Consider the following 24,659-nt stretch of genomic DNA (forward strand, 5'->3'; position numbering starts at 1 on the left):
AAATACCATAATTCATTATCTAAATAAAATGTGAATTTAAAGTTCATTATTCCTCTTCTCAAAAAATTACAATGAAGGGACAAAACCATTTTCCCGTAATTGATAATAAAAAAATTTAAGTAGCTATAAATGTACAGACACACACACACACACACACACACAAACAAACACACACACACCATGTATGGGACATTATCGTTAATGGTGCTAATACCCAAAGGAAGAAAGTTTCTGACTTCATTCATTCTGACAATTCATGGAAGGATCCACATCATACTCTACAAGGCTGTTTCTAAACACATTAGGGGCATGCATGCAAAAGTTATCAAAGGGCAAAGCCTTTATTTTGTCTGAGTTTAGTTTCTTCATCCATAAAATGTGAGGCTGGATCATCTAAAGAATTTTAAAAATTCTATGACTCTACAGAGAAAGAAAATGGAGAAAAGTAAATACAAAATCACACACATGCTCCCATGTCCTGGGGGTAGTAGGGAGTGGCAAGGGGCAGCAGAACAGAGGGCACAGGAAACCACTGGTGTAATCCAGATGGAGCAGACAATGATGACGAATTCATCACTCCTACAGGAGCAGAGATGGGGAAAGCACTATTTTATCATGAACTGTTAGCAGACTTCAAGGTCCAATGACTCCCTTGGAGAAAGAGCTGTGAGTCCACAAGGAGACTGCTAAGAAGAGGGTCCCACTGTGCGCTCTCAGAGTAGCCTGAGGGGCAGAGATCTGAGCCCCCAGAAACAGGCATCTACTCCAGCTCCTCCTACTGGGAGGTGAAACAGCTCCATTTTCTTCCTCCACTAAGCTTCTCGCTCTCTCTTTCTGTTTCTGGAATGACAATGCAGTTGTGGCCACAGTGACACCTTCCAGGAATTGAGGTTCTCTGCATCTCAAAACAGCATCCCCAAAGTGGGAGATTTTCAAATTACAACTTTTCTTCGAATAAATCTGCTTTTCAGCCTGCTGCACTATTCTTGCCAAAAGCAGACCCGTCAGCTTCTTTTTAAAGGTGAGAAAGAGATAAAGATAGACTTAGATCCTTTCCAGCCTGGTACTTGGGCTTTTGTGCTAATCCAGAACAGTGACCAACGAACATGTTTGCTATTTTAATGGAAAAGCAAGAACTTCGCATAATCTGCCAATTCTGTAAAATAAGCCATGAAAGTTAAAGATTATGTCCTAAACCAGAAACAAACAGATGCTTTTGCTGCTATGGAAAAGTACATAGTTTGACTTGTAGGTTATGAATCTTTAAAATTTCCACCCTAAGCCCTATCATACATCCTTTGTGAGTACTGTCTTTTATTTGTTGTGTGAGGCAGTTATTCTTTGTTGACTGGAGCGCTGTTCGACGTGAGCAGTGCAGGTGAGCACAAAAATATGAACACAAAATACCACTTAGGGAGCAAAGGACATTTTGTCAACAGCACTAATCACTCCTAAAGCAAAATAATCCACTCTTCTCAGCTATTAAAACCACGAAAATAACTGTGGCTGCTTCAAAGGGACTAGCTCGTTAATCAGTGAGGCTGGGTGAATAATTTCCTCAAGAAACACAAGGTACTAGAAATATTTTCTCCAAATACATTTTTGTTGGTTGGGAAAAGGGTTCCAGCCTGTTATATAATACTAAGAAAACACAGAAGGTATTTCCTTAGTCCTGTCAGCCTGTGACAGCTGTTTGGGGCACCTGGACAAAGTCTGCAGTTTAAGTTTTCTGGTCCCAGGTACCCAATGCAAGAGCAATAAAAGAGAATTTGTCGAACCTAAAATGGTTACTTTTAAGTTGTGTATAAAATGTCTATTGCAAACACTGCTTGCACTTTATTATGTGCAGCTTTATTAATAAACCCAGATTTCCCATTTCTTAAAAGCAACACTTTTGGGCCGGGGATTTAGCTCAGCGGTTCCGCCACTTGCCTCGCAGGTAACAAGCTCCTGAGTTCAATCCCTGGTACCAAAAAAACCCCACTTTTTTCCCCTGGCTAGTCAAAGGAGGTGGCAAGGAGAAGGTTTCTGAGTGGGGGGCATGGCTTGGATCATCCCAAACTCGAAAGCTTTAGCTATAATGACTTCAGGGTGGCATCCACCTCTCTAGAAGCACTGCCCCTTTACTGAGAGGACACAGGCCAACAGGTGTGAGGCAGGACTCTCTCCCCAAGCTGTAGGCAAAGTTGCTTGAGCAAATTTAGGGAAAAGAAGAACTCAATATGAAAAGAAGACAGGGTGGAAACAGAAAAAGCTGCTCTCTAAAGGGAATCTCTGGTATTTTCTTTCTGTACCCAGCATGAAAAGATGGGTTGAAATAGAAAAGTTTGGAAATAATTTAAGGTCCACTCACCATGGGGAGGAGGGCCCATGAGATGGGAAGAACTCTTTTGGAGGGCACTGCCCATCACCACATTAAATACCCTTCTTCGGGGCAGCAAGCTCTGCCGAAGGGCTTTGTCTCTGGTTCTGGCAGAGCTAGGTTCAAATTTTAACTCCTCCCATTACAAGCTGTGTGAAGGGACATGGGCAGGGTCTAAGTTTCTTCCTGGGCAGAATGAGACTAAGAGAAGTACTTAGCTCATAGGGTACTTATGAGAGCTGCACTAATATGTGTAGAGAATTCACCTTTTTTTTTTTTGGTTTTTTGAGGCAGGGTCTCCCTTTGTAGTTCAGGCTGGCCCTGAACTCACTATGTAGCCCAGGCCGGCCTCTAACTCCCAGCAATCCTCCTGCCTCAACCTCCTGAGTGCTGGGATTATAGGTGTGCCACCACACCTGGCTGAGAACTCATTTTTGCTAAACTTTTCTAAGGCTATTGCTATTAGAACACTGTGATTACTGTGATACTAGTTTCAAACCTATGGGAATCTGACAATATGGTTATTCAACCAAAAGAAGAAATTTACTAAAAATAGAATGGCTTACCTATCATCGAACCATGTTGATGGTTTCCTCCTAAAAATAACTTTTTAAAAGTGTGCCTAAATATAGAATTTAGCAAAGCTGAGAAAAGAGGAAAGGGAGGAAATGAAGAAAATAACATGAATTAAGCCAGAGACAATGAGATCTAAAACTAAGAACACAAAATTTTCCTCTCATACTGTATACACATACACTGTGAAATTTAAGATTTTTAGAATCCTTGAACCACCGTGTAAGAGAGTTAATGAACAATTCTCATTGACAAGCAATATTACTGCTACATATTTTTTAACCTTTGAAATTCGATAGGGAAATGCAAATAGTAATACATAAAATGTGAAGACAATTTTTTTTCCTTCATTGGGGGTAATGAGTCCTGAACCCAGGGCCTTCACCCTGAGCTACCTCCCCAGCCATTTTATATTTTTTGAGACAAAGTTTCCCTAAATCCATTATGAACCCTTGCCTAAGCTGAGCTTGAACTTGAGATCCTCCTGTCTCAGCCTCCCGGAGTGTTGGGTATAGGTAAAGGAAACCACACACACCTTGAAGACAGAACTTTTAAGTAAATAAGAAAGGATATCCATTAAAATGTTCACAGTTGTTATTTCTATAAAATGAGATTTCAGGCAATGGTTTATTTTGTTTGTTTTCTTAGCTGTATCTTCTAATTTTTCTACAACAAATGTGCAATTAATTGTGCAGCAGAAAATCTAAAATTATTTGGTATTCAATTTCCAATTGAAAACATCTGAATAACACCCAATCTTTAAACAGAGCCAATACCAAGCATCTCAGACAGCTCTGGCACTCGAGGTATTCTGCAGGCAGTGGGAAAGTAGGTGTCCCCCTACCTCCTCCGGCATACTCAGCAGCCATTCCCTAATGGTGCTATCCTCTCCCTGCCAATATTTTATGGGAGTTTTACAAAATGCACCTTCAGCTAGTTATACTCACAAACTGGAGAACCTTATAAAATTCTGGCTTAATTTTTTTCCTTCCTGCTCTCCCCCTACCCCCAGAAAATATCCCCATTCTTGCAGACACCAAGATGGGCCACAAGAATCAAATACTAGCTCAGTCTGGAACTTCAAAGGAGACTCACCAGACAGCCCAGAGAAGCTACTAGTACAGTATATGGAATTATTGCTATCCTGGTTCTAGATACTAATCCACAGAAAATATAGAGGGAGGGCAGTAAGGGGCACCAAGACATAAAAATCACTGCCATGTGTACAAACCTAGATGTTTAAAAAAGCATGCAGGTACAAGAATTCAGCCAGGAAAAAAAAGAGAGAGACATGCCAATAAAAAGTTGCTTCTTAAAATGTGGCTGGCAGCATCTTTCCTCTCTCTGGTGGATACTCTTAGTAAAGAAAACACAGTGCATTTTTTTCTCCCTTGCCTGTATTTGATTTCCAATTAAAATTAAATATAAACTGAAACGCCACCTGGATTTTAGCAAAATCCAATCCCCGCCCTCCACCCTTCCCTTTTTTAAAAGAAGAACCTGGGTTTACATATACAAACATTTTGCTAAATGACCCGTGGCAAATTGCGTAATGCCAGTAAAAGTTGTGTTTTTTAAGTTATGAGCCCCAAAGATTTTATCTGAAATAAAACCCTGATTCAATTCAGATTCTGGAGGGAAACTGTGTCCTTAGCTATGCCTCTAAATTTAAAACATTTGTGTGGGGGGCCCCTTCAGTAATGCTGCTAGTAGGTATGGAGGAGAAATTCTGGATTGATTAGGAAATGTGTTTTCTTTTCTAAAATGGTAAATTAGAGCACTAATTGCCTACAAGAACTAGTTCCCTGCAGTCCTCACATAGAGGTCAGTTTCTAAAGGAAGAGCCTGATGGTCACATAGGACCTTGGGCAGGTTTTAATTCACCTCTTCAAAGAGGAAAGACACAGGAATTCATGTATTCATGGGGGGGGGGGGTCTTCTTCATCTCCAATATGAATGTCTACAACGTCCCAAGTTGCTCAGTTCTGAATATACAATGGGTGGAATCAGCGAAAAGATAGAATAGTCCTCAGAAACAACTTGGTCCCCTCGGGTCCCTCAGACGTCAGCCACGCTTTGCCCTGTCCTCAAAAGATGCTGAGCAAGGATGGTGACAATGTACGGAGCACATCTTAATAGCCTAACTACTCTGCTAAATCCAATGTATTGTTTAGCATACTCATCCTGTCAGCTCTCTCTGAAAGTTGTCTATTGTTCCATTTTACAGATAAGAAAAGTTAAGGCTTAGCTAAGAGACAGCAAAACCAGTCCAAGTCTATTCATTCAGTAACTTCTGAACTTGAGTTTTTAGTCCCCAACAGTAGAATTCCAAGCAAATGTTCTTCCGGCTGTGTGCAGCCCCTAAGTCAGTGAAATAGGTCTCTAGCAGAACCAACATGTACTGGGTAAGCGAGGAACTACTGTATATTTGGGCGTAACTGAACACAAGACTTAAGTGCACACAAACTGGGAAGAAACTTGAAATGACAAGCAATAGAAAATAATCTAGAGAAAACATCATGCGCGCACGCGTGCGCGCGCGTGTGTGTGTGTGTGTGTGTGCCTGTGTGAGTGTATATAGGATTAATTTTGACACAAACTTTTTCTTTTTTTGAGCCGGGGTCTTGCTATGTAGTTCAGGCTGCCTTTGAACTCACTACGGTCCATATGCAGCCCACACTAGCTTGGAACTTGTAATGATCTTCCTGCCTCAGCCTCCTGAGTGCTGGGATTACAGGCCTATATCACTATGCCTGGATGAAACTGATAATGTTAGAGAAGGGTGATTAAGGGTTCTGGGTAAAGTAACCAGAAAGAAGCCAGGCTGCTCTGCAGAGAGTGCACTACAGAGAAGAAAAGTGACAGAAAAACTGAAGAGGCGATGGGAGAAAATCCTATAAGTTTATTCCTGAATGTCTTGCAATGTTATTACTGAAAAGCAAATTAATGTTCCTTATTTATTATAAAGACAATACACATCATGATAGAAATTTGGGGATATAGAGAAAAGGGTGAAATACAGAAAATAAACTATAATCTCATTAACATACAAAAAAAAAACATAGGCAGCATTTTGCTGAGAGGGTTTTCAGGCCCCCCTCTCACCAAACACAGTATGATAATTCTTTGACTTACTAAGTATTCCACAAGAGTGTGACTCTTACTGGGCATACAGTATTACATAAAATTTATCTACAAGCACTTACTTAACTCTTCTAAGATCAGACTTAGGATGTATTTAATTTTTCACATTATAAATATTACTATAATGAATACTATACCTTTAGGAGTTAAATTTTATCTTATGTCTCACATTATTTCTGTAGGTTAAATTCATAGTGATGATGATGGTGATAAAAATAACAAAGAGCTCGTGTTTACAGCTCCTTTAACATGTGCTGCACAACCTTCCAAGCACTTTGCATGATATTCAGACTATGACATGATAATACAGGCACAATTTCATGGACAGGTAAACTGAGGCACAGAAAAATTAATTTACTTGCACAGCCATTCAACCCATAAATTGCAGAGCCACGATGTGAACCAGCATAACTGACTCCAGAGTCTACAGCTTTCTGTCATCCAACCATCAACAGAGAATGGGTTACAAATATCAGAAATGCAAATTCTTGGGCCTCATGCCATCTACAGAATAAGGACTCATAGCGTGGGTCCAGCAACCTGTCTGCAGAAGCCTTGCAGACACAGTCACTGGAGAGCTATGCAGCCTGTCAGAGGAAGTAGTCTTCACTCAGGGGTGGGCTGTATGAAGCCTCTTCATGGCTAAGGTCAAACACCCCCAGCATGTGCTGCACAAACCTGCACTGCCATCATAGCAGGGCATCCACACTACGTGCAGTGCTTCTTATGATCTGGGCTGATGTAGTCAAAGGCCACGAAGCTAGTTTCTAAGCTGTATAGTGAGGAGAGTTCAAGTGTGCCTAATCTGGTGTTTCTATCTGAACGGATGTGAAATGGCTCTTACTACAGACTGTCTGATAGGACCTGGCTGTCCAGAGTTTTCTTCACAGCTAGCAGTGACAGTGCCACATTTAGACTAGCTAAGAAGTAACTCCAGGGGCACACTGGTAAGCACTTAGAGCCCAAAGAAGAACCCTCCAAATTAAAGACAGGCTGCTCATCTACTTAACTTCAATTAATCACAGAAAAGTCCAGGAACATTTGTTGGGAACGGAACCAGTTAGCAAATCTAATTAGCATACAATGTGAACTGTGTGTGTGTGGGGGGGTTGTATATGAAATTGAAATTGCAAAATTATACACACATACATATACACACATGTGTTTGAGAGCAAAAGCTGTTTGGATTTCGTCAAGTTCACAAAGAAGTGACCAAAAAAGTTGGCAAAAATGTTAAGAATCAAGAATTAAAGACATGGCCTAGACCAGAGAAACAAACAGATTTTTTGCTAACTGTGAGATATAATAAATCATCAGACTTAATAACTGGATTATGCAAATGTCTTCAAATTTGACAACTATTTTAAAATTAGGGAATTTTGACTCAATTATTCTAGCCATATGATGAAGAGAAGTGGCTAAAATTCGATGTAAAAGTATATGAAATATGGACACTACCAACCAAATAACCAGACTTGCCATCCCGTTTGTTCTCTGGAGATGATGCATTCGGCCAATGGTCTGTGTGACTGCAGAAGCCCTGGGCCATTTTCTGGAGCCCAGGAAGCTCAGATGCTGGTGTCCATCATGAAATACCTTGACTCACTACCTGCCTCTAGTCATTTTTTATCTCAAAAGTGTCAAAAGGAGATCTTTTGGGCACTTAATAACCTAAGTCACAAGTCAAATCCATCTAGCTTAGCATATACTTCCCATCCATTATGTCCTCACTGAAACACTAAAATAAATCAGCAGATGTTCACATACTGAGTTACTGTTTTCTAATTTCTCAAAGGTCTTCAAAAATTCCACCAATATAGATACAAATTTTTCCTCTCTGGGCCACTAAAATTTTATTGCCGAAACCACCATCTATTGATTAGTCATACACGTCTTCTTCAGTTTATCTTCATCTGCATCATAATTTCTGTTGACGCTTAATGCATCCTTTTGTATCTTGTTGCACTTCGATTAGATTATGAATTCTCTGAAAGCTATGAAATATTCCGGGTAGTATTTCTTTGTACCTTGTAGCCAACTATGAGGCTATGAACATAAGACATGCTGCATGTTTATGTTAATTTCTTGGGTACGGAAGCCATGACCAAGAACATCTGCTCTTTAAGTAACTCAGTAAGTGTGTCCAAAATCCATTTCCTTAGTAGGCTGGCTCATGATTCTTTTAACCACCACTGATGCCAAACCAAAAGTCTTAATTTACAAGATGCTATCAGAGAAATGATTAGAAAAAAACAATGGAAGTATAAGGACACCTACAAGTTGATTCACCATTCTAGAAAACTGTTTTGTACATAAATGTTTATTTCTCAATTTAACATTCCATTTAAATACAAAGAATGGGGGAAGGGGGGATTTAGCAAAAAATGAGAACTGCTCTACAAAGTAAGAACAAAACATTTTAAAGGTAAATACTGCCTGCCACATCTACCATTCATCAATCTAGGGTCAGCTAACTTTTTCTGTAAAAAGCCAAATAGTAGGCATTTTAGAGTTTGTGGGTCATGCAATCTGTTGTTGCAATAATTTACCTATGCTACTGTAGCATGAAAGCAGACACAACAATGGTACACAAGTGTACAGTTGCATCCCAATAAAACCTGTATTTACAAAACCAGGCAGCAGGCTGGGCTGGCCTGAGGGCCACAATTTCCCAGTTCCTGTCCCCTACCACAGGCTTTACTCGGTGCCTGGCATCCAGAACCTATCTAAGGAAGGCACTGAGCAAAGAGCTGAGGCAAGCTGAAGATTATCTCTAGAATGCAATCTTGACAATTATAATTGTGAACCACTAAATTATAATTGTTATCACTGTAAGTGGAAATATCACGTGCTCAGATTAGGCATGATGCTTTTCCTTTTTTATAGGAGTATTAATGATATAGTGAGGGAATGTATAAGTATACAATAATATATATAAGCACATATATTACACAGCACAGAACTTCATATGTGTAAGACAATACAAATCAGATGAGACAATCAGAATATCATAATAAAATGCTCAAGGTAAAGGCATTTCCACTTAGTGCTTTTGAATGTTGAGTTCCTATTGAGTTGAAATGCAAATATCACCAGGAGGAAGAAAAAAATGAGAGAAGGTAAGCAATATTATCATGGTATTATTTATCATATACATTAGGACCACAAAGAGTCAGGAAAGAATGAGAATTGTGTCATTCTCTCCCATCTTTAACCTTGTAAAAGGTTATTGAGTTCGGAGAGAGGATAACAAGAGTCAATACAAGAGGCTATAAAAAGAGAACAACTTTATACCATGCAGCCTTGAAAAATTAATACTTAATAATTACAATAAAGAGAAGCCACTTTTGCCCTGCTTTAGGATGCCATATCTTATTTTATTAAATTTTTCCAAAACCGTTTCTTCCCTCAGCTCTGAAAGGTATGACTCTGCTGTTGAAAAGCAAAAGACATTTTACGCACAATTTTCCTTCTACTAGAAAGAGGAATATTGTGCCCTTCAGTGAACATAAAATTGATATTATCATCTCTTAGTTTATATCTCACTACTTAACCTTCAGATTAAAAGTTATTGGATTTGAATGACTAAAAAGACATCATGTCACCTTCTGTTCAATGTGGAGAGACAGAAGTTGGGGACGAGACAAGGTACAGGGATAAAAGCCCCAGTGTGGGACCAGCTGACGCTTTGTCTTCCTCAACAAGTGGCCATGACACAATACTGCCAACTCCCTTGTGGTGCTCTAGATGGTAAGTGATCAAATAAATGGTCCACTGTAAGGAACCTGGCTAGAGGGGAATCTGTGCTGGGAAGTTCATCCTATTGTGAATATAGTCAAAAGAGGAGCAGCTGAGCAACAGATATGAAAGAGTTAATTTAAGGGAAAACTTAGGGTCACTGACTTTTTTTAAATCCTATATGCTCCACAGTGGGTATCTACATTGTCAGTTTATGCACGGGACACTGGACCATGTCCTTTTAGGAAGATAAAAGTGAAGAACAGCGCCGCCACCCCACCGCAGCTTCCCTCTCTATGCAAACCTCAGCTGCAACCCACCAAGACTGGCTTCGCAGCCCTGGGCAGCTGAATCTACACCTCCCAAATGAGTTTCCTAATAGCACCAGCTGTTTAATAATTACACATTGTATTTTTCCAACAAAAGGTACACAACATGCAACCCCTCACCACCACCTAAAAAACAAATTCAGTCTAAGAAGCTTGTGTCAATATGGAACAAAGACTTTATCAAAGATCTAACTTGGTAGTTTTATTCTCTAAAAGAGATAAGCTCATTCCGTGATCAATAGGAACACAAGCAGTTTATCAGCACTTCCCATGTGACTTTTGGAAGATAGGCTCATTAGCAACTAACTGGCCAGGGCGAAAGGAAAGTATTTGATAACTTTTAAGTGGAATAAACCTGTATAATCAAAATAGTAACAACTTTTAGCCTTATAAAAGGCTATCTTTTTATTAAAGTCTCTTTATAAAATGACTTTTTCATAATAAGTCTATCCTTTATTGCAAGTTTTGCTTATATCTTCTTTATCATATCACAAAACCTTCCAGTGGTAGATAGGAGGGGCTTAGATTGTCTGCCATGACTTCTCTTTGTATTTCATGGTACCACCATCTTGCTAGTCATTCAGATGGGAAATCCTGAGCTAGCCTACTCCTTAATATTTTCATATCTCTAAATTCAAAAGCCCCTACCAGTTTTCTAGCATTCCCTTCAACAATCTCTGTAACCAGCCCTTCCTTTCTCTTCCCACCCTAGTCATCCACACAGACAAATGGAGACATCTGTCTGCCAAATGGCTCCATGGCTGCACAGCGGGCCCTCTGCTGAGTGTGGGGAAGTATCAGTGAGAGAGGCCAGCCCTGCCCTGATGCCCCTTACGGTGACTAAGGGGTTCGCAGAGAGGAGAAGTACAAGGATCAGGAGGGGTGCACAACAAGGTGCCCACAATTGAACGAGGCCAGGTCAGTGGCCTATTCTTAACTGCTGTACCAAAAGCAATAGTTAGGTCAAGCATACTCATCTCTCAGGGATCTTCTCCCTTCCAAGCCAGAGCAGGTCACCCCTTCTAATGTATTTTCAATACACATCCTCTAGGACAGCTGTTCTTTTCTGCTTCAGCCTGCACCGTCTTAGAAGCCCAGGCCTTCTACAAATGCAGTGCCATGCACCTTCTAGCCACCTTCCCTCTGTGGCCACAGCTGTTCCCTATGCCAAAAACCCACCCACACACACACACACACACACACACACACACACACACACCCCTCCCCCTGCTTTCCAGCACTCCACACACTGGGGTGGCCCCCAGATTTCCTTCCACATAGGGGAGCGCAATGAATATTAAATGAAAGAATATGCAAACAAATTAACAAATGAATTTCAGGAAGCCAATGCTTAGAAACAGTAATATAGGTTAAATATCTCTTGTCTGAAATGCTTCAGAGCTTGAATATTTGCATAGATTGGTGGGAGGGGGATTGAACCCAGGGCCTCCACATTGAGTTAAATCCCAACACTTTTATTTTGAGACAAGGTCTAAGGTCTAAAATCCTCCTGCCTCAGCCTGCCTGAGTGCCAGGATTACAGGAATACACAGACTTTTATTGGTTGAGCGTTCTTAATCCAAAAATCTGAAATCTGAAATGGCCCCAAATTCAATTTTCTGAGTCAAACAAGGTCCAAAAAGGTTTTAGATTCTAGAGTTTCAGATTTGGGACGTCCCACCTGTACTTGTCTGCCAATGGCACATGTTTATTAGCTCACTTGGGGCAGAGCTGGAAGGACACCAGTATGGGAAATTCTCTTCACCACATTTTCTTGTGGGTAGAGGGACTTGAAGGAGTGGATATGGCTGTATTTCTATGAACTAAATCAAACACAGTGTTGAATAAAGGGTCTCTGGAATGTTACAAGTGACACTTCATAATTACAATAGATCTAAATGAAAAGACAAAGTGATGAAAAGAAACTTTGTAACAGGGAGTTCACTCCTCTACAGAAACTTCCTTCTTATGGCTCCATGTACCACTTGCATTTATACTGCTATTCTTCTTTGTCATAAAAGCAGTCACCTTGTAACCCTTTTTATCAAGTAATCTAGGCACTACCTAAAAGTACACTGAACTCCATCAGGCGAGCTATAGGTTTACATTATGCAAACATTACAATTCTGCCTGCTCAGCTCAAGTTGTCAATAAACCAAGCAGTTGCAACACAGAAAAGTGGGTCGGTCCTCTGCCTTCGGAGAACAGATAGAAGCCTGCCAGTTTTGCAAAACAAACTTCACAATCACTGACGCTAATCTGTCAACAAATTGCCATTAAAGTCCTATCTCCTGAAAGTTCAAAAAAGGATTTTTGATTAGACAAGAGATAGGGTGGGTTTTATTATTATTATTTTTATTAGCTCATAGGTCAGGGCTTACAATTACCTTCTCAAAGTAGCAAAGCTTTCTCTTGAAGTCAAGAGGGGACCCTTCACTCATAATGAAACGTGGCATCTAGTTTTCTATTACCATGCTCTCTTATGTGCAGTCTTTTCCCTTTTTTGTTGTTGTTTTCTATGCCATTTTAATTTTCAATGGAGAGACTAATGGCACACAACTGTTTAGTAATCAAAACTTGAAAGAATTTCATACAAGGCTCACATCACAAGTTACATAAATCTTTGAAAGCAGTATTTTGATGGAAGGCAGGACTACACGAACAGAGTAGAGAATTAAATTTAGCGGTTAGGGTGAAATACGCATTTTTCCAGATATAGCCACAAAAGGAATTAAGAAAGAGTGACAATTTGTTATTGTTGTGGCTGCTTTTACTTTACTTGTCAGAATTAATTTGAATTTGTGTCTCTACTTTGTTTCAATTTGTTTGTATGGTTATCACTAAGATTTGATGCTACTGATTTCTACCAAATATTTTTAACCATCAATATTTTCCATCAGATTTGGACTGTGTAATGTCTTCAGTAAGAGTATACTTCAGGAGAGCAATTTCTTTAAAATTATAGCCGGGTTTTTACCTTTCAACTAAGGAAAGTTCTCGGCCCCATCACAGTACTTGGTCTCAAGAGGGCACTCAATAAATATTAACACTCACTTCCACACTCCCTTCCTGAGAGCTTCTTTCTAGGATACATTGGTGGTGATCATCTTTTCCCTCCCAACAATATTCCCTTCAGACACAGTCCCTGGCATCTACAAAGGGAAAGGCCACCTGAGAGGAGAAGTTGAATAAAGTTCGCACGCAATCCTTTTTCCAAGAAAAACTGGTAGAACAGTAAGGCAAAGCTGGTCACTGCTACCCTACCTTTACACCAGCAGGCCTGCACAAGTGTCACCTGGGCCACCTATGCAAGATGAGAAACAAGGCCAAAAATGACCTCTGGAATTTTAATACGGTCCCCCCTAAAGGAAGTGGGTAAGAATATGAAGCCATGGGATAGTGCCTTTCCCACAAATGAGCTTCTGTTTGTGTATTTATTTCTCCCCGAATCTTTGCCCTTCTCTTAAAATGTTGACTCTCTGGCCAGATGTGGTAGAGTTTGACTGTATTCCTAATACACTAGGAGTGTGAGATAGGAAGATTACAAGTTTGAGCTCAATCTGGGCAACTAAGCAGTTTAGTGAAACCTTGTATCAAAATAAAAATTCAAAAAGGACTGGGGATGTAGCTCAGTGCAAAGGCTATGTGTTCAATCCTCAGTATCACACAGACACAAAGGTGATACTTTGGTCCTTTTCTAGTCATCCCTTGTTATACATGGGAGACAGGTTATAGAACTCCATGGATACCAAAACCTGTAGATGCTCCAGTCTCTGATATAACACACCATAATCTGTCAAAGAACTACACACATCCTACATCTTCCTAAATACTTTAAATCAACTACAGATGACTTCTAATGCCTAATACAACGTGAATGTCATGTAAACAGTTGTTATACAGTCTTGTTTAGGGAATAATAACAAAAACAAGCCCGTACATGTTCAGTACAAATGTGTTTTTTCTCCACTATTTTAGATGCACAGTTGGTTAAATCTATGGATGTGAAACCCAGATGCCGAAGGCAGCCAGTAATTCCCTGGATAGATACCCAGGATTCTCCCACATTCCTATGTGCCTCCCTTTTCTATGTTTCCTTGAATGTACATCACTACACTCCTCCTGATTCCTCCAATACTCATCCTATTTCTTTGAGTTTTAGTGTCCTGTGTAATGATTGCTTTACACTTCCTTTGATGGCTTATCATTCAATGACAAAATCCAACCCAATGGGTCCTCCTCATTCCCTTTCATGATTTTTCAAGTGATGCCCTTCATCCTTTCTACCTCTCTCACCTCCTTACTGGTCATTTAACATTTCTCTCTTTTGTTTACACTATTAACTTGAATCGTGCACTCTCTCTTTTGGAGCAAAAGGCCCTAAACTTTAAACCAGATGTTGAAGAAGCTATAAGAAGTAAGCATTTCATTTACTCACATTCTCTAAATAAGTGTTCAAATTCCAAATACACCTTATCTTTTTTTAATGTCTTTCTCACAGACTCCCTTTAAACTGCTCTCCTCATATAAAATGAGAGCCATACCTTGAAACCACAGTAATCAAAACTTTCCCCGTACTGATTTGCAGACAATAAAACTGCCAGGTGGTAACAAAACAGAAAAGGAAAAAAACAAAAAGCCAAAAAGGAAAACCCCGTCATTAAATGGAATGTTGTTAAGAAATAGCTGTTTTATTTAACAGCTATTCATTTTTATTGAATAAACATCTTCTAGTATGCATTCTGTTAATTGACCTGACAGCATATGCTGTATATGGAGAAACTTCTAAACATTATGCTCTATGTAATATGCTTATCTGAAAAAGCTCTCATTTGCAGCAATATGGAAATAAAATTCGGTTTTCTAAAATTCAAGACTTTTAAAATGCATTAATCCACACAGTTTATGAAATTGCTCTGGACATTTTAAAACCCTTTCTTTACAGGGGAAAAAAACTTTAGTAATTGGTAATAGTATTTGTTGCTGAGTTTCATAATGGAGAAGTGCATCTCCAATACAGAACTTTTACAGACACAGAAATGGGGCAGGCATAATAGGAAATAAAAAGCAGTTATGGTATTGGATGAAGAATTACTGAATGGCTAAAAGAAAATGTTCAGAAACTCTATCAAATTACATTATTAGGAAACTATTGTTACAATAGTTCATGGCCCAGATATAAATAGAGTTGAAACAGTACGGAGATGATACATTTAGTTTTGAGGACAGTCTGTGAGTGTGTTGCGGGCCGCTCCCACTAATGGCAGTGCCTCTCCTTGCCTGATAGCTTCTGAGTGATGACTGCATCTTCCAGACCAGAATCACCAACTCCACTACCTATGGGGCATAAATGAGCACACTGCTCCGTGGGAACTAGAGAGAGCTGGAGGGGGGAGGGCTCCTGCTCCTAAGCAGCAATTCATCTCCCAACAATTGCTGCCCTTGTGGGACTATTGGCCCAAGGTTACCAGATATTCTGATTTTCAAAGAGAAGATGGAAAAGCCTGATTCCTTCCATTTCTCTAAGTTGTCAACAAGATAATATTTTTAAACAAATTCTGCTTCACATCCAATTCAGCCAACCTATAAACCAAATCTACTATGGAATATACTACTTCCCAGTGATACCTTTGTCAGAGCCCTCCTTTCTGAAAGGGAATTTGCTGTAATTTGTAATCACTATTAGTAATAAAAAGCAAACACAGAAAGGTTTGCATTTATTCATTTTAAATGCTCCCTATATCATCAATGGTACTGGTGCAACTGGAAAATCCTGTAACATTAGGTTTAACACAGAGTACAATCAACTCATTTTTATGCCAGGCCCTTTTAAGCAGATCTTTGTGTTCCATAGGCTTCTAACATATTTTTTACAGCTCTAATTCTCTTCCACTGTCCTACATTAATCAAAGCTGTAACCCCTGTTGTCTTTGTACTATGGAATCAGAATGTGCCCCTGGCGAGGAATGGGGGAAAAGTCAACAGGAATTAAATTTCAGTGCAACTGTTTACTCAACTGTGGCCTGCAGTTATTGAAATTTTATCCGTGGTTTTGTGTGACTACTGCAGTAATGAATTCAGCATGGCTGTGATTTTCTCACTGCTGGTATTCTCACTTCAAGTAAAAACCTGTAGCATAAAAATGACAAAAACAACCAAAGTCCATCGCCTCCAAACTGTTTAATTGCTGCAGTGTCATCTGCGAGAAAACTGGTAACTTTAGTCTTGTAACACATTTTCATCCCTGCACTTTTTCTTATTTCAGCCATGGATTTCCTGTTTCTCCTACAACCTGTTAAGAACCTCATCATATACTTTGGGGAGTCAAAGAGCTGTCAATATTTTATTTTAAAAACCCCCAAAAGACTTGCCAACCATAGTAAGTGGGATTTCAGCCACAATGCCAAACCTAGCTGCTTTTTTTCTTCTCAGAACATATCAATGGCAAACAAAAATAAAATTGCCATAAAATATTTTAAAATAGCTCAAAGTATAATCAAAATCAACTTCATGAACTTTAAATCAATAACTCAAACAAATTTTCAAAAGTGGTCACAGTTAAGGTAAGGACAGAAGACATGGATAAATAATTTCGCGACTGATAATTTTGTTTGTTTATTTGGTACTGGGGATCGAACTCAGGACCTTGTGCTTGCAAGGCAGGTGGCGGAACCACTAAGCTAAATCCCCAGCCGCCGACTGATAATTTTTAAAGAAGATACTACTGAAATGCACTTTTTAAGCCTTATTTTGTGTAGTCAATTTACTATTGGTGTTACTGTTCACACTATCTTGAGTCAGGAGCCCCACCTCAACAGCTCCATAAAGAAACAGTTGATCTTGACCTCTGTCTAGTAAGGGCACAGAAAATGGTGCTCTAAAATACCAACTATTATTCTCAATACAACCATAAAGAGCCGAGGATCTCACATAAACGTATGTTAGCACAAATACCTTTCTACCATTTACTGCTGGGTTTCCTTAACAACCTCACTGGCTAGAATGTGGCCATTTGTGTTAACTTAAATGCATGAAATTAATACACAACAAACATGGAGACCCCAGCTGATGCGAGCCTGAGGCACAGGCACAAACAGTTGGGGCTGCCAAAGAGAGATCAAATCACTCACAGGAAGCCCTCTGAATCAGATTTGGCTTGCCAGTTAGTTTCCCTTTTTTCCTCTTTGTTGTGTTTTTTTCCCCAAAATGTTACACAGTCCCATCTCATGTTGGTTCCATGAACTTGTAATGGGCTCACAATCTAATGACTCCTTAATATTAAAAAAAAACTCTTAGCAAAGATAATATAAAACATGCTTCAGAAGCTGTCAAAAGTTCCCTCGCTCACTCTCTCTCTCTCTCTTACACAAGAAGGGGTTTCCTTATCTTTTCTGGTTCACAGTCCAAGAAAATGGTTTGAGAAAAGATTTGCAATAACTTCCATGTCTTTCGGAAAGGCCCAGAGATACATCATTCCCCCACCTCCCCGATTCCAAATGACACCCTAATTAAGAACGAAATAAATAAATTTAGGACAAGAAAGGGGCAACAACCATCCATTATCATTAACAAAAACTAGTGATATTTTCTGGTCCCAACAGAGGTTGGGAAACCAAAGGTGGTCTTCAATGAAATGCTGTTTATATTTGAATTTTCACCAACACTTTGCCAACATAACACTGTGTGTTGGGTCACCTTTACCATTCAAAAATGTCTTAGCACTCACTCACAGGTACCTATTTGCATACCTGCACAAAGGGTGACAGGGATGAGTATGTCCCAACTTCTGTGCACTTTGAGGAAGGCACCAATAGGAGGTAATAAATACATCAGTAAGACTTAGGCACATACCATCTCCCACATGGACACAAGAAACTATGTAAATACCCAAAATCCCTAAATAGAGAGGGGTCCTGGGATGCAATCTCCTACATTGTTACCTATGTCAAAAAGAGCCCCACATGCTATTTAACCAATTCTGCTTGTATTTGTTTCTACTCTCCTTATTCATTGATTTGTTTTCTCTCTTACATCTTTTCTGTCAGGTTGGGGTTTTTTTGTTCTGTTTTTTTTTCTTTGGTACCTGGGATTGAACTTGGGTCCTTGTGCTTGAGGAGCAGGGGGCGGAACCACTGAGCTAAATCCCCAGCCTCTCTTCTTATATCTTTTATTTCTCACTTTTATTCTTCATCTCTTGTTTCTTTCTTCATAGGGCTACTTAAGCCTAGTTTTAAAAATTATTGTTTGTCTCTGTTAAACAGTCATGTTTGGAGTCACTTCTCCAAAGAATAATTTTATCAAAACAGTTAAAGCAGCCTGGACTGACCCAAGGCCACTCAACCCTTAAGTCTCCACAACCACTCAGCAGAAAGGAACCCTCAGACTCACAACTCACAATCAATGTCTGAAGCCAGCCAGTGGGATCACAGTGAACTGGTGCTAAAAGATGCTGCCTTAGACAGACCGGAGAGCACGAAACAGAGGCAGTGATCAAGAGCACACCCAAGCGGTAAAACGTGCCCCCACCACCTTGGATGCCCAAGCCCCTACCTGCTGCTGCTGGGCGTGGGCGAGGTCAGCAGCGCCTAGCTCCACCGCCGGCGCCTCCCCGTTGGACCGTCCCTCCCGGAGCGCGCTGCACTCTAGCAAGTGGTTGCTGCCGCTGGACCCATTCTGGATGGCTGACCCGTTACTTTTTGTCTCAGTCCCAGATTCCTGCATCATGACTCAAAAACCTGATGGAAGGATTTTTAGGAGGGGGAGAAGGAAGAAGAGAAAAAAAACAGCTGTTAAAACAGTTGTTCTACATAAGGGGAAAGGATTCTGCTTTAAATGTTGCCAAACTCTGTAAACAGTTGTCATTTTCTTTCACTCAATTTATCCCTCATTAGTGAACTGGTCCGTTAGTGTAGGAGTATCGAACTGTCAGGCTCAATTCAAGTTGCAGTGCTGTTTCAAATATATTATCTTTCCCCCCCTAGGAAAAATAAATATATTCAGGTGAGCCTAGAATTTAGGATTAAATTTCTCTGATGGTATCTGGATGCTTGGCTCAGAAACATGAAGTCATCCTGTTGAGCATATTAGGAGTAACACTGAATGTTAATTTACTCCATGGTGATGCTACACTCTTACAGAAAGAATATTCTCCAGCTTTAGTCTATATCAAGGCATGGCATGCATTACCAAGGAGGCCCCTTGAGGTAATTTGTGCCCCAAAACCTCAAGGTCACAAACCAAAAGCATTTTAGGGATATGTTCTCCTTGGAATCACGCAGGCACTGAAACACTTCAAAACTGGTTATTCTAGTAAGATAGGCCACTTCTAGAAAAGGGGGTTCCAATTTTCAGAAGCCAAATAAATTCAGACTATGATCCTTGGTTTACAGTTAACTCAGATTCAGATGTGTCTTGGGGTAAATTACTGATCTATAGTTTGGTTTAAGGTCTGAAAATGCTGGGTGGGACTTATAACTAATTTTGTAGAAAAATCTTATCTAGGTAGATCTAAGAAAAGGTACAAATTTTAAAGTACTGAATGCCTCCTAGAAAAAATACATAGTAAAAAAAGGAATCATTAGAGATCAACTATGTTTCTTTCTTTTTGTTAGTCTCTAGGCACAAACCATTATCCCACAGAGCCATTTTAACTATCGGATCAATAAAGGTGTGCAAGTATCCTATGACAAAAGACAGATAATATTTGCTAGTATCGCCTGAGAGATGAATGACACCACTGTGTTACTGAGGTCTGTCCACACTACAGATGATTTATGTATATTCGCTAATTTCACTCTGATAACAATTTATATGCCCAGTTTGCAGATGAGAAAATTTGAGGCTTTATGAGAATGTGCCTACTGTATATCACAGCTAGTAATAGCAGGATCAAGATTTAAACAACTTGGCTCTGATCTCAAGCTTTAAACCACAGAGTGTTTTCATATGATTGAAGTGCAGTGGAAGCAAAAACTTGGAGTGGAGGGTCCATACTCCAAAGTTACAGGCTAGGTCTTGATAAGGAAAAACAAAAGTCACTAACTGAAGCTGCCGGCACAAATATCGAAACTGAGAAATGCTTGAATAATTAAGACTTCAATATGAAATGCCAACCTCAGATAATAAAGCGGAAAACTTTTCATGCAAATTTGTTCTGATCATAGATGGACATTTGTTTAATCCATGCTACGTATCCTTCCCCCTGCAAGAACTATGTAACAAGAGGGAAATGGAACCTTTCTGGACATCTTCAAAGGAGGAGGTTGTCTCTCTGTTAAATATGTAAGTCTATTTTCTGCAGCCATGCATAAAACCCAAATGGAAGAATTAAAAGATTTTGTATCTTGATTTCTTTTCAGTGCATTGTATGATACAACCTGATGACATTTTGCAAAACCATACAACATTTTTCTTAAAGTTAATCCAATCCAAAGTGGATCAAGAATGACATTTTTTGTTAACAGGTGAGTAACATAGCCAGAAACAACAGCTGATACACTCTCATCTCTTTGGATCAGACTTTCCAGTAATTACTGGCCTTTAAAAACTGTATTCATATCTTTACGGCTCAGAGTAAAGACTCTATTAAAAAAACCAATACAAACCTTCCCTCAGAAATAAGTCAGGCAATAAGAGTACCATGTTCATCTCCAACAAAGGAATCAATTTATGAAACCTACGTCTATCTGTTTCTCCTCCACACAATTGCCTATTTATAGAGAAGCTAAGAGAAAGAGTCAGCATTTGGGTATTTACAGAGGAGAATAGTTGCCTTGGTTAGCAAGGAAACCCATTAGGATATACCACAAGCATGCCTACTCTGGAAGCCTGTATATATCACTGACTGGACCCTCAAAATTCTACACCACACATATATGGAGCACATACAGCTATATATTCAGTCCTAGCGAACAGGGCTGCAGATATAATGCTGCCTTCAACCGTGTGACATCGGGATCTCAGACCTCAGAGCAGGTGTCTAAGAGAGTAGCCCTGCTTTTATTTCCTTGGTTTGACACCGGCCCTGCCAGTGGAGTAAGAACAATCTCCAATACACAATTTGATGAGAAGGCTCTGTTTTTGCTCCTTGCAGTTCCAAAGAAGACTGCCAAGTCCTCCAGTACAAGTTTTCAGGCATGGGGCCAAGCTGCTTGGCTTGTGAATCAGGTTTGTGAGAGTGCAGGCTTGGGGACCAAAATTGCATAAAGGATTATTTTGGTCTAAGGATGTCCTTAATTAGTCAAGTGCTAACAGTAGTATGTAGGTTGGGAGATTTAAAATTTTCCCATAATCTCCCATACCAATCAGGGGAAGATGGTGTTTTGAAAAGCATATGTGAAGAATTAGGAGTGTCAATGTCTAAGAACATTCCTAACAGTATCTGGGCTAGCAGTATTTCTATTGAACATGTCCCAAGCCATTTAATAAACCTTTATAACTATATTGCATCTTACAAACAGCAAAGTCATCTTATGTACTTCTCAAACTCCTAATGAGTCTATATGACAGAGATAAGTCTGGTAAATGTTTTATCCATTTTGCAGAAAAGAAATCAGAATCTCAATCAATGAAGGGGTAGATATAGCCACAACTATACCCCATTTCAGACATGAACCTGGTTCATTCGTTAAATGATTGAAATCGTTCCAGTTCACAAAGCCCTTTGGTAAGATAGTAAGTAAATGAGCAAAGAGAAAACTAAATTCCAGAGGAGACTACAATGAGGATGGCAGGTGGGGGGAGGACAGCATTAAAATACAGGGAGGAAAAGTGTTAGCACTCTTCAGCAAACAACTGTATCTATCTTTTTCTATTGCATCGTACATTGTGAAAGTCAACTGAGAATAACTCAATGGCTGGAAAAAGCATCCATCTACTCTATCATGGAACATTATACACTTTTCTTAGAGGAAGGTTGTCCTAGGAATCCAGTTTTTATAGCCTTCACTTCCCTCTGGACACCCCATTACCAAAAAACTCCCCTGCTCCATGACAAAGTAAAGATAAGTGCCTGAACAGGAAGGACACACCATGCCCACTAACAGGTCCTTTCTCCAGAAACTAACCCCAACACTCCTCTGCCTTCCTCTATGGCTTCTCCAAATGAGTGGAGACTAATGAAATTACACAATCTAAGTACAATCCCAACAAAGGCTGATGGTACAATTACCCAGATTTCCAAAGGCCTAGGAAACCAAAATGGCCCACTTCTCATCTGGCTTGGAAACTACAGGGCTACAGGTTTCGAAAGATCGATTTTGTGGCTACAGGGACTGGCAGAAAAGGCTAAGAATGGAGTTTAGCATGCTTATTTATTGTTGTTACCAACAGAGCTGCTCCCTGGAAGTATTCTGGAAAATTCATAATGTCCAGGCCAATATATTTATAGTAAATTAAAGCAGTGCTTTATTATTATGATTATTTCCTTGGTTACAGTGTTGATGCTGAAAATTTAGGGAAAATAAAGCCCTTGTTATCATGCTTGTGAAAGATTTTAAGCTAACAAAAAGTTCAGTCTTGATTCCAGGGCAGTTAATTAAGGTTGACCAAGTCAGGCAGAAGTAAATTAACTTGGCTGATCAATTATTTATATGAAGCAGAATAAATGCCCTTAAAGAACTTGGTCTGTTCATGAAAGGATGTGTAAATTAAACTAAACATAGTTTTGTAAAATATGTTTCTACTTCTATGGAGAGAACAGAAGAAAACTTAATGGTAAAATCACTTTTAGGAAAATGATTAGAGCAATTGCACGATCCTCCTCTCATCCAAAAGGGAAAATGCTTTCTCACTCTTTTCCATATGCAAAGAAAGAAGGAAAATGGCATGCAATTTTGAAAAGATAAAGAGAAGCTTACAAGAAGGAAGGAAAAGAGAGAGGGAGGAAGGGAGGGAGGGAGGAAGGGAGGGAGGGAAGGAAACAGGAGGAGAGGGGACAGGGTGAGAGGGAGGGAGGGAGGGAAGACAGGCCCAAAATAGAAAGACTATATGAGTTTTATTATTTTAGAAACAGTAAACATAAAGCTCTTTCTTTATCTTAAGCTAATTCCATGCACTCTGTAGAGTGGAAAAGCATAAGGGTGGGAGTCTTGGCTGGCTTTAGTTCAAAGAGAAGGCATTTTTTTTTTTTTTGGTACCGGGGATCGAACTCGGGTCCTTGCGCTTGCGCAGCAGGCAGCAAAAACACTGAGCTAAATCCCTAGCCCGAGAAGGCACTTTTAAAATCACTCACGGTACACAAAGAGTCAAAACTCTCATTGAATATATTTCAGGAAAATATATATTTCAGCAAAAAAGAAGATGGACCCGTCTATACTAAGATACAATGCATAAACTTATTTCTATGCCTCGTCCAACAAATGCACTGGCTCCCCCAACATGGGTAAGGGGTTTACAGGGCAACCTGAGACACACACAGGAGGTGTAAGGAGGGAGATGAGGCTACAGAGGGTTCCCTGGGTACACAAATGGTGGGACAGCCTGGGAAAGTAAAACCAGTCATTTGCTCTCATGACTTACACGGGTGTTACTTTCATCTGGAAGAGAGGGAATCCAACAACAGAAAACACCTCAGGTGAAAGTCAGAGACCTTCAGAGGACTGCAGCAGGGGAGAAATCACCCTGGCATGAGACCCAAGCTTGCTTTTCAACTGACAGGGCACTGCTGGAACAGGGGCAGGAAGGGAAGCCAGTGCTGGTGAAAAGGAATCCAAAGTGATGGCATGGTTTGGTTTGGGGCAGATAAGGAGAGAGCAGGATGGTGGTGCTCACTGGCCACAAGATGCAAAGCTCTGTCTCAAGCAGGGCTGCAGCAAATTATCACGGGGCGAGGGCAGGGGGGCACAACACACAAGAGACACATGCACAACAGTCAAACTATTTTAACATCTGAGTTCCATAAATTGTGACTGAACCCCCTTCAGACAACACCTTTTGCCTCCCACTGCTCCACTGTCCCTACTTCAAGTGAAGACTACCAAAGAGTCAAGAGTAGGAAAAAAGTCAGGATGCTGTGTTAGGAAGGCACCATCTTCCAATACCAAATTTTCATAATTATAACAGAAAGGCGTAAATTTTCTAATGCATGGCAGTTCAAAAAGTAATCAAGGGAATAAGCCGGAGGGCTATTTTAATGTATGCAAAGCTAGTGACCCACAGTAAATGGGAGGTAAGCTACAATGAATGCAAAGCAATGCACAAATACTAAAGTCTTGGTCTGATGAGGGACGGCTAAAATTAACACCCAATTAATTTCCGAATTGACAAACAAATGAAACCCATAAATCTACTTTCTCATTAATTTTCTTGTGGTATAATTTAAAGCAGTAATATGAGGGCAAAAACTGAGCATTATCCATCATAAATATCAAAAAGATAGCACTGTAACACCATAAATTATGCATATTACCTGTTGTTAAAAATGATTTATGCATTATCAACTTCATCATGCACTATAGATGTCTAGATCTATCTTTTAAAAATCTGGAAATTCATTCAACACTTAGGTAGAAAAA

The 24,659-nt window shown here is 39.8% G+C and overlaps 1 protein-coding gene across 7 annotated transcripts in view; it reads right to left on the reverse strand.

Moving 5' to 3' along the window:
* Foxp1 (forkhead box P1) overlaps nucleotides 1-24,659 on the reverse strand; it is a 471,410-nt gene that overhangs the window by 215,448 nt on the left and 231,303 nt on the right. For all 7 annotated transcript variants that reach the window (XM_087181343.1, XM_087181341.1, XM_087181338.1 and 4 more), the window contains one exon: nucleotides 18,697-18,881. In XM_087181343.1, the coding sequence (XP_087037469.1) occupies nucleotides 18,697-18,870 (174 nt within the window). In that variant the 5' untranslated portion in view covers nucleotides 18,871-18,881. The remainder of the gene's footprint in view (nucleotides 1-18,696; nucleotides 18,882-24,659) is intronic.

The sequence above is a fragment of the Heterocephalus glaber genome, unplaced genomic scaffold (genome assembly GCF_053883595.1).
Source record: "Heterocephalus glaber isolate CG9 unplaced genomic scaffold, H.glaber_assembly_v1.0 deba00001472, whole genome shotgun sequence".
In the NCBI taxonomy this organism is placed as follows: Eukaryota; Metazoa; Chordata; class Mammalia; order Rodentia; family Bathyergidae; genus Heterocephalus; species Heterocephalus glaber.